Source organism: Sorghum bicolor, chromosome 7, assembly GCF_000003195.3.
Source record: "Sorghum bicolor cultivar BTx623 chromosome 7, Sorghum_bicolor_NCBIv3, whole genome shotgun sequence".
In the NCBI taxonomy this organism is placed as follows: Eukaryota; Viridiplantae; Streptophyta; class Magnoliopsida; order Poales; family Poaceae; genus Sorghum; species Sorghum bicolor.
The window spans coordinates 58,271,301-58,282,688 of NC_012876.2; the positions used below are offsets into that span (position 1 = coordinate 58,271,301).

General features: G+C 40.1%; 1 protein-coding gene across 1 annotated transcript; it reads right to left on the reverse strand.

Moving 5' to 3' along the window:
- On the reverse strand, window positions 1,383-4,701 carry LOC8080647. Its single transcript, XM_002445561.2, has 2 exons — window positions 4,309-4,701; window positions 1,383-2,199 (listed from the first exon to the last, which is right to left on the reverse strand). The coding sequence occupies exons 1-2, from the start codon at window positions 4,667-4,669 to the stop codon at window positions 1,610-1,612; spliced, it is 951 nt and encodes a 316-aa protein (XP_002445606.2). The 5' UTR covers window positions 4,670-4,701; the 3' UTR covers window positions 1,383-1,609.

An 11,388-nucleotide genomic window follows, 5' to 3' on the forward strand; every position in this document is an offset into this window, starting at 1 on the left:
TGTATAGAAATTATATTATATATAGTATTATTTAAAAAAAAACTAAAAGTGTATCTACTCTATTCTCTTATCTATCTGCCACGTGTCTTTGTATCTTAGTTGTTGTGTATACATATTTTCTTGCATACATTAAGGCCTTGTTTAGATCCGAAAATTTTTTAAATTTTGACATTGTAGCACTTCCATTTTTATTTGACAAACATTATCTAATCATGGAGTAACTAGGCCTAAAAGATTCATCTCGTAATTTACAGACAAACTGTGTAATTAGTTTTTGTTTTCATTTATATTTAATACTTCATGCATGTGCCGTAATATTCGATGTGACGGGGAATCTTAAAAAGTTTTTTGTTTTAGGGGTGAACTAAACAAGGCCTAATTTAAATATCATACTACTCTCGCTTTCCATGAATAAATAGATTTCTAACCCTTCATTAATTTGAGTACCTGCACTGCACATGGTGATAATTCCAATTGCACGATAATTATAGCATTTACTACACTGGTCCAACTGCAAAAACTCAAGGCCGTGTTTAGTTCCTGCATCAAAAAATTTCGGGACACTGCAGCACTTTCGTTTGTTTGTGGTAATTATTGTCCAATCATGGACTAACTAGCTCAAAAGATTCATCTCGTAAATTTCGACCAAACGGTGCAATTAGTTTTTATTTTCGTCTATATTTAATACTCCATGCATGCGTCTAAAGATTCGATGTGATGGAGAATCTTAAAAAATTTTGAGTTTTTGGGTGGAAGTAAACAAGGCCCAAGTCTAGATTGGAGAGTTTGGGGGGCGATAATAAATATGAGAGAACTCCAAGGAAAATAAAGGTCTGTTTGGTTGCTCCTGTTTTTTCTTTAACACTTATCACATCGAATATTTAGACATGTGCATAGAGTACTAAATATAAACTATCTACAAAACTAAAAGCACAGTTAAAGAGTAATTTGCAAGACGAATCTTTTAAGTCTAATCAGTCCATGATTGGACACTAATTGTCAAATAAAACAAAAATAACGAATATTTTAAGTCTAATCAGTCCATGATTGGACACTAATTGTCAAATAAAACAAAAATGTTAAGGTACCTGTTAAAAACACCCACCCTCAAACAAACACCCCCTAAATAGGTTGGTAGACCATTTAGCCTCCAGTTAGATATTTTTCCACCAAATGTTTCTAAACAACAAACAGGAATACCAAACACCTTCTAAACTAGTTGTTTGGGAGGTATGCAATGCAAAAACAGAGCATCTGGCATCAGAAATCGCATGCTACGAACAATCAGCTTTGCTCAAATAGCTCTTATAGTCATAGCAAACGTGCTAAAAGAATGCACAAGCACAAAGTTACTATGATGAACACTCTGAACAGGTAACAGATAGTCTAAAATGCTGAACAATGATCTATAAATGATAGTCTCAAATGCTGAACAATGATCTATAAATGATAGTCTGAAATGTTGAATACTGATCTATAAATCCTTGCATGTATAGTTCATATGCTCAGAGAAGCAAAAGAATGGCGTGCCACTGCAAACAGGAGACGGTGTTCAGCTCCTTTTCACAAAGCAAAATAATGGCCGAAAACATCACACCTACTTACAAGCTCACAAAGCAAAGGCACAAGCTACAGCAAAAGGAAGGGCCGCCACCAGCCTCGATGCACCAGCATTGGTCGAAATGGCGCCATTCGTCGCGCCCATGCAGTCGTCATTGTTGCCACTGAAGCACCCTGGATGGATGGCCGCCTTGGGCACTTCGCCATCCACCTTGAAGCTGGTAGTAGGCTTCCCGTCACTGAACAGGACACACCAGAAGTAAGGTCCACCACCATCGGTGCCACTCACAGCTGCCCCAACCTCTGTGTGGTTCTTGCTGTGCAATATTTGAAGGCCCTTCGCATCATTCACCAGGATGTTAAAGGCCTCAGCTGGAGTCGCATACTTGGACTGGCAGCCCACAAGCCTACCAGTAATCTTGGAAAGAGTTGTGGCTTGGACGCCACAGGTTGGGGCAAATGTGTCGGTGAAACTTGACTCCATCGGCTTCTTGTCATCCACCTGGTCACAATGACCTTCATATGCTCTGATGTACTGCAGAGCAATGCATCCTAAACCTTGATTATCAGAAACAGCAGAAGCCTTGCTGGCAGTACGGTTGCTGTTGATCAATGCAACGAGCTGATCGGCAGGGTTGTCTGAAAAAGGAGATAATTCAAGCAACATGTTGTACAAAAATTAATACAGATTTCAAGGTTCAGGAGGAAGTGAAGATGCAAATGCATCCTAGATAAATGCTGAAATCACAAGAATGTAGAAATCAACAAATACAGTTGATATTTAAGCTTAGTTAGGAGTACTAATATATATTAGGTCTTCAGGAGATTGGCATCCTAACAGACCTTATGTAGCAGTCTATTAGATTGTACTTGAACAAATAGCTGCTATCAATACTGAGAACATCCCATGGATAACAAGAAATTAACAAAGTAGGCCACGGTCCCACTGAAACTTCATTCCTTAGAAAAAGCTAAGTTACAAGAATAGTATAAAATTAGTCATGAAAATGATGCTAACTATTTCATCAAAAAAAATGTTGCTTGCAACAAAACCGTACATTATTTTTAGATAATTGTTACAGTGTGTGAAAGGAACCCTAGGTACCTACCATATAATGTGTGAACATTGATATTAACAAGGGTAGATAGGAAGCATAAATATTGTAATTGAGGATAGATCAGTAATCTGTACACGCTCATTAGGGCACTATGAATCCTCAGTAACTCCCAAATCCTGAGCCCCTTCCGTCGTGAAACACTTGAAGATACTAATGCCGCTAGCGTATTTCCCCAATCCTGCCTCCATCATTGTTATTGCCAGTCATCGCCTCCATGTGTGTCCTCAAGTCAGGAGCCACATTGGCATCTCTTTCCATCTCACTTGGCTGCTCCTCACTACCAAAATTGTCACCACTTGAGACGAGTCCATTACCTTCACACGGTGGCTATTGTCTATTGACGACATGTGGCAACCAATCTGACAGCATAATAGGTCCTCTCGAACGGCACTGGCAGAGCTGCTTGCCTTATTCAATTTGTTTTTATTTAATGCCCTGTTAAATTTCTAAGAGGAAAACAGAACTCAAGAAAAGTACAAAATACCTTCCAATATAGTTTCATTGAGCCAATAAATGATTTTACGTCCTTCCACCTTGACTTCTAAATTGCTACCTAGTCCACCATTCAGTGATACCAGGCCACGACTTCAGTCTTTCCTTTTTTTATCGTTTGATTTAAACTAACATTTTAGAGGGATGGTACCTGGGATTCTCTTCAAGCACCACAACACATCTCTGTTTTTTTTTTTTTGAAGAGAAACTGTGGACATCTCTGTTTTTCAAGAGTCAACATTGATAATATATTGGTGATGTTGCTCAAACCTCCCCCATGGCTAATATCCTATCTCATTTGTCATATTACTTAGAAAGATATGTCATATGTACAGCTGATACCTTCCACGTAATATTAAATAATTTATTTCTATTGCATAACAAAAAGAACAATTTATTTAAATGCTCCACGTCTGCAACATAAGTCGACAATTTAGATTATGCTACCAAAGCAATGAACCAAAATTTCCACATTTAGATCTCCCAAACACTAGTCACATAGATGAGCAGCGACGTCACTGGCTCACACACACACACACACACTAGTTACTTGAAGACCCGAGATATAAATTGGAGACCTGATCAACCCCTTTCTGGAAGTCCTTATAATTTGGCCTACGTATGCAGCTAATCTAAAGCCCCGTTCCTCAGCCTTCATAAAATTTATACGCCAATTTTCACAATTGAAGCAGACCATTTCAGTAGTTTCCATACACACAGCAGAACCAGAAGTGATAATTACACTGAAGTTCCCCCAAGATTGTGCTCGTTTGGTCAGGGACTGAGGGAAGTTACTTGTCAATTATTCATGGCTCAGCAGTCAGCACCATCTTTACTGCTAGGACAAGAAACCATAGCCCAGCGAACACTACCACAACAGAGATCCCCATTACCGAATTGTTCGATCCCCAATGGCCTAGAACCCGCCGTCTCCCCCGTCAACCCACCGCGCCCGCGAGATCCCAACCCGAGCTACGCATCCAAAACGCCCAGATCCAGGCACTAGTCCAGCAAACAGACGACGCCAGGCCTAAGACAGATTGGATCAACGGAGAGCGTGCGCAAGAACGAACACGAGGAATGCAGCAGGCGACAGCAACCAGGAACGGAAGCGGGAAAAAGGTAACAGGAGCAGTACCCTTGCTGTCGGCGGCCCCGGCGGCGGAGAGCAGGAACGCCGGCAGCAGCAGGGCGGCCAGCACCGGCCGCGCGAACATCGTCGCCATCCGATGATCCTTTGCTTGCGCCCCCCGCAACGCGCGCGGGCGGGCAGAGGACAGTTTGGGATCTAGCAGGAGCTCCTGCTTGCGCGTGTGTGCTGTGCCTGTGCGTGCGCGCGAGCTCGGCTGGGAGTGTGGGAGTGGAAGGAGAACTGGAGCAGGGTGAGCTGGCGAGCAGAGGTATCTCTTGTTCTCTTCTCCCGTTCGATCTGCGCTGCGAGCTCGCTCTCTTTTATGGCTTTTTTCGTGCGCACCTGCTCCGCTGCTCTCTCGCCGCATGTGTCATGTGTGTCGGCCGTGCGATTGCCGTTGGCGTGGATTGACCAAAGTGCCCCTGCCGACTATTTTCGGTTAGAAGACAGCCTTCTATCGGCGAGGGAAAAAAAAAAGGAGCAAGTGACCAACCGACAACTTCTGTGTGCCTGATCAGCTCCATTTCTAGCTATCTGCATCTGCCCTTGTCTGCGAAAAATAGCAACCGACGCTTTTATTTAGATTTTTAACACTGTAACATTTTTGTTTTTATTTGTCAAACATCATGAAGTAACTAGGCTTAAAAGATCATCTCGCGATTTACAGATAAATTATGCAATTAGTTTTTGTTTTCATCTATATTTAATGCTCCATGTATGTGCCGCAAAATTCAATACGATGGAGAATCTTAAAAAGTTTTTGGTTTTGGGGTGAACTAAGACCCTGTTTAGATTAGAGATGAAAATTTTTTGGGTGTCACATCGAATGTGTCGCAAGGATGTCGAGAGGAGTTTTTAAAAACTAATAAAAAAACAAATTACATAGCTCGTCAGGAAACTACAAGACAAATCTAATAAGCATAATTAATCTATCATTAGCACATGTGGCTGTAGCACTTAAGACTAATCATAGAGTAACTAGGCTTAAAAGATTCGTCTCGTGATTTTCAACCAAACTGTGTAATTAGTTTATTTTTTATGTATATTTAATGTTCCATGTATGTGTCCAAAGATTCGATGGGATTGATGAAAAAATTTTGGATGAGAACTAAACAGGGCCTAAACAAGGCCTAAATTTCTCGAGCGTCCGATCAATGCTGCTAGTTTAAGCTTTGACCGTCTGATTTGCGTAGCAGTTTAAGCTCCGTTGCAAAAGGGTCCATATTACAAGAACCTTAGCATCTGAGGTCCTACGTTTAACTCCTCACGAAAGCGAATATTCTATGATTCAATAGCTTTGTGCTTTTAATCATAGACGACATTCTCGTCGACAGCGAGACACCGCCAATCTTATTTTAAGAATTTATCAGTCCAGTCTTCACATATTCTCACAAGGCAGTGTTTATGTGCATGCATCCATTGGGATGAATGTGTATGCTTTATGATTGTCTGCGTTGTAATGTGCAAACTAAAAAGAGTTAAAGCTCTAGTTGTCTACTCTAACGAGGTTAAAAGGTTCAAGTGAGAGGGTTCGTCGTCCAAAGCTTGAACCTTAAAAAAGTTGTTTATGAATAGGTAGCCCGATAAAGACGATAAGCGGTCGAACACTTGGATAAACAATGGATATAGGAGGTGGAGGAGGTAGATTAGATGAGGCAAAGATTATGACGAAAACAAAGCATGGAGCCCTTAGGAATGAGAAAGAAAGTGTGGTAGGGCATATCTATCAAGTTAGCTATGGGTAGCAAGAGCATCTTCAGCGGTAGGAAAAATCTCAACCTCAAAACTAGTTATTCGGGAAGCTATACTTTTATTTTGGGGGTTTTAAAAGCCTCAACTCCAACGGAACGAGAAAATCTCACCCCAATATCTCCTCTGACATGTAGAGTCAATTTGTCATTTATGGAACACTTTCTTCTTTTTTCTCTCCTCGCCTGTTCATTCTCCTCTACATTCCATTCCGCCGACGCTCCTCTTCGTCCATCGCCAGCCTCCTCTGTCGCCACTCCCTCCCTTCCTACGTTCCTCCTCCCATATTACACCTCCGCGGCCACCTTTCCTCCTCCACTGTTGTTGCCTCGTTTGTTGGACACATCGTCGAGCCCCATATGGCTGATCTACGCTTGGCACTGCTCGTCGTGCCGACAATGGAGAAGACTCTGAGACCACTGATCACTTGGAAGACGCCAGGTGCATGCTACCGCGCGTATTGGGGAGCCAGTCTAGGTCCCTCATCTTTGAGGGGTCGATGGCTAGATTTTAAGCGGCCGAGAAAAAATTGCTCATTGGGGGTGAGACTGGGGTACTGCTAGAGCTCTCAAATCTATTAAATTATAGTTTTTCTCATTGGGGGACTATTGAAGATACTCCAAGAGTCGATGGGTTTGTGAAAAGCAAGTAGGACGAGAGTAATATGAGAAAGCTTAGCTTAATGGAGTTGTTGCAGAAAAGTGAGGTAATGAGAGGTCAGATGAGAATCTAGGTGTTGCCGGCCCTCAAAACACAAACACCTTATCACCTGGTCATATATCATTTTTTCTTCACTTTTTGTCTATGTATCTAAATCTATTCATTTGAGCTTATTAGCTGAATCTAGCTGCCATTTAGTAGTGCTTTTCTTTTACAACAAATCAACGAACAGTATTTCCTATCATAGCTTTTCAGCGAAGTGAACAGGGAGCTCAGTTGAGTTGTTTTGAGCATTGTGTAACGGAGACTATATCTCATAAAAAGAACACAACAAATTGGCATAATCTCAAAGGGCATAGAAAGCCACCTAAGCAACCTCATTAAAGAGTCAAGAAATTATCACTTACTCTCTTCGTCCTAAGATAAATAAGCATTTCAAATTTTAAGGCAATCAATCTAGAGTTTAACCAAATATATATTAAAAAATACACTAATACGGAATAAACATTATTAGGTTAATCATGACATCTATTTAGACATACGAATGTTGATAAAATTTCTTAAGAATCTAGTTAAATTTAAAATTAGTCGACTTCTTGAAATGTGATGTGTGCATTTCTTTTGCGACGGGGAGAAAGGGAATATAAAAAAGGTGTACCACAATGAGTAAACTGGCCAATTGATCTTAATAATGGTTAAAGTGAAGTACAGTAAGCAACATAGACTTAGCTCGTACTATTTAAACTTTTGAACTAGATAAATCTTGAACTGCCTCTACCCACTACTGTCGGTGTGGTCATTCATAACGATCTATATAGTTTGTATTAAATAGATAGTATTTAAGTGCACCTTTTTTTTTTGGTAATCATGGCTTCAACAAGCCTTTACAGATGGCAACATGGCAAGGTCGATGATGCGATGAATTTGCAAAATCTCAACTTTTAGGAAATTCGAGAAGAAAAAACTTTTAGGAAAAAAAAGTAAAGTGCGTATTCCCTGACAAGGCACTATTGAACTCATACGCCCCAAAATTATAGTAAGAAAAAGATGAATCAGTGTCTCACTCTCACCCAAGATTTGTTAATGGTGTTAGCTTCCTTTGGGCAGTCAGGCACAATTTTCTGAAGAGAATTGTGCTCGGTCCAGGCTGGTGATGCATGTGCCGGCCGGTTCTCAGACGGTGCAAGCACTGAAAAATCGTGAGTACTCCAAATTTCCAATAATGTATACACACAATGATATAATTTAAGAAAGGACAAGATTATTGTAAGCACATGCACGGAAGGTACCCTTCTACGTATATTTCACCAGACTTGCAGTGCTAATGGTTTTCCGTAGACCGCGAAATCCGAACTAATGTGGGCGTCGGCTGATTTCTCCGCGCTGTTTCTGTTTCGACACTGATAGACTGACTAACCAGTGCTAACAACCGCGTATAATATAAAACTATCATAACGATCTCGTTTCCAGTTTTTTTAAGGCACCTTTGGTTACATGGACTAAAATTTAGTCCCTATCATATCAAATATTTGAATAAAATTTTTAAACATAATTAGCCTATAATTATTGATAAATTAATTCATGGTTGCTACCGTAAAACATGCTAATAATGGATTAATCATATTTAATAGATTTGTTTTGCGGATTACTAATAAAATATATAATTTATTTTTTAAATTAGTAACCGAACATCTTATGGGCCATCCCATGTGACATCTGATATGGCACCTAGTAAAATGACCTTATTCACTTGTCTGAAAAGTCATAATTGAAAGTGCTATTCCCTGATTTGTTATGAGAAAAAACACTGTGGCTAACAGAAAAAATACGACTTATAAGACAAGCGAATGCGAATAGGCTAACTGTAGTCCCTACATCCAAACACCCCTAATATATTAGTCCATCAACCCATACTTCATGGGCTAGAATCTTAAAAAAACATAAGCATTAGTCATTATTTATAACTAATAAAAAATACTACTCACAGACATGCAAATTTTTATATAGCTATGATAAATTTATCAATTATTGGTCCATAATATGTTTTTCATTTATATATATACAGGTGATGTTTGGAACTGCTCCACTCCATGTGTTTTCAACTGTACTTCACGTTTTTTAGTCAAATGATTTTAGCTTCACCTATCCTATTCGAGGAAATATGGTGGAGTTGTAAGAGTACCTATAAAAATACTCTACAAACTCTAGTTTTCATGGAACTGCTTCACAATGAAGTTTGTGGAGACAATAGTTCACATGGATGGTGAAGAGCTGTTGAAGAGGTTATCGTCCACCGACGCCGTCATAGTGACACAACGAATCTTGGAGAGTCAAAACATTTCAAGTTTGACCAAAATTATAAAAAATTTATAAAAATTTAGGACTTCAAATATATATACTATAAAAATATAATTAATAAAAAAATCTAATGATATTTAATTAATATCACAAATATTATTATTTTATCATATAAATTTAGTTAAACTTAAAATGCTTTGCTTATTCATGGAATGCCTTATAAGATGCAGGAGTAGCTTACCCTAAAAAAAAAGATGCAGGAGTAGCACCCCAACCCCAAGTCCCAAAGCCGTCTAGGCCCACGGTAGGTGGATAGGCTGATGGTCACGTAAGCCCAACCCAATCTATGAAACAATACATATTGTTTCATGGTTTGAACTGGGCCAAGAGCCCAAGACGAATGGATTGAGTGGGTTGGTTGACCCATGCACGAAGTCTATTGAAAACCTTATTTCATATCAATATATATGTGCAACACATCAGGTCTTGTTTAGATCTATTTTTTTTTTGAATTTTGACACTGCAGTACTTTCGTTTTTATTTGATAAATATTGTTGAATCATAGAGTAACTAGACTTAAAAAATTCGTCTCGTGGTTTACAAGCAAATTGTGCAATTAGTTTTAATTTTCATCTATATTTAATGCTCCATGTATATACCGCAAGATTCGATGTGACGAAAAAAATCTTGAAAAGTTTTTAGTTTTTGAGTGATTCTAAACTAGGGCCTTGTTTAGTTCCGAAAAGTGAAAAGTTTCCGATACTGTAGCACTTTTGTTTGTTTGTGACAAATTTTATCCAATTATGGAGTAACTAGGATCAAAAGATTCGTCTCATGATTTACAGGTAAACTGTGTAATTAGTTTTTATTTTCGTTTATATTTAATGTTTCATGCATGTGCCACAAGATTCGATATGATGGAGAATCTTGAAAACTTTTTGGTTTTCAGGTTGAACTAAACAAGGCCTAGGCCTCAGTTCAGTTACTGCTACTAGTTCAACCTGAAGCAGACTAAAAAAGAAACACGTGATACATGATACATACTCCACTCCAGTCTACAGCACGTATATATTACAGCTACTATTTTGATAGCAGGAAATGAAGAAACAGTACTAGTGATTTTTCACTTCTAAATTAACCAATCATCTGTGCCCAAAGCAAATTAAGTTTTCACTTACAGAGTAAATAGATCAATCAGTTGCATACACATCATGCCCGTGAGGCCGTGATCCGACAACAACATAAGCGGCTCTTTAACTTGTCAGCCTGTGCCACTTTGGTCCATGAACTTGCAAACTCGAAAAAATGACCCCTGAACTTGTCCGCCTGTGCCACTTTGGTCCATGAACTTGCAAACGCGAAAAAGTGCCCCCTAAACTTGTCGACCTGTGCCACATTGGTCCATGAACATGCAAATACGAAAATAACACCAGCTGTATGGCACTATTCTGCCACGTGGCCGCCTCTGGTAGGCCATGCATGGCACCCAGCCTTAGCAGCCAAGTTCCTGGAACATAGGGTACGTGGTACGGGAACGTGGTACGTGGTATGATATTCTCATAAACTCTGGAACGTAGAGGGTATACAGCTTCGTCTCGTTCCTTTAAGTTGCGGAACGCGTTCCACTTTCCAAAGGAACGTGTGTCTGGGACGTGGCGGTTGGCTCAAGTAGTTTTACGTATTGTTTTGAACCAAATGAGTTCGACCTAGCGTGGTATAGTTTACTGTTGTATATTTTGTTTTATTTTGGGCTGTCCAACTCCAACCATAAGGCTCATTGTAGGTCCAAGCCAATGAGTCAATCACCAACTATATTTTTTGCCGGTCGCCGCCGCCGGCCGCTCACGGACGGGCATAGCGCAGTATGCACACACACCACGAAGTTCCATAGTCACCTGGACTGACGTTTCTATGATTGCTTCTGCATATGATTCGCGTTCCACCATATTTGGGAACGACGTTCCATGATGTTCCCGTTCCACGTTTCGGGACGAAGTTCTCGGAACGGGGAACGTGCCCATGTTCCCGTACCCTGGCTGCTAAGCACCCAGCTGATGTCAACACCATAAACAGTGCCATGCATGGCCTACCAGAGGCGGCCACGTGGCAGAACAGTGCCATGCAGCTGGTGTTATTTTCGTATTTGCATGTTCATGGACCAATGTGGCACAGGTCGACAAGTTTAGGGGGCACTTTATCGCGTTTGCAAGTTCATGGACCAAAGTGGCATAGACGGACAAGTTCAGAGGTCACTTTTTCGGGTTTGCAAGTTCATGGACCAAAGTGGCACAGACCGACAAGTTAAAGGGCCGCTAGTGTATTTTACTCTAAATAAATACATGGTTCACTATGACTATAGAGTTCAAACACCTCTCGGAT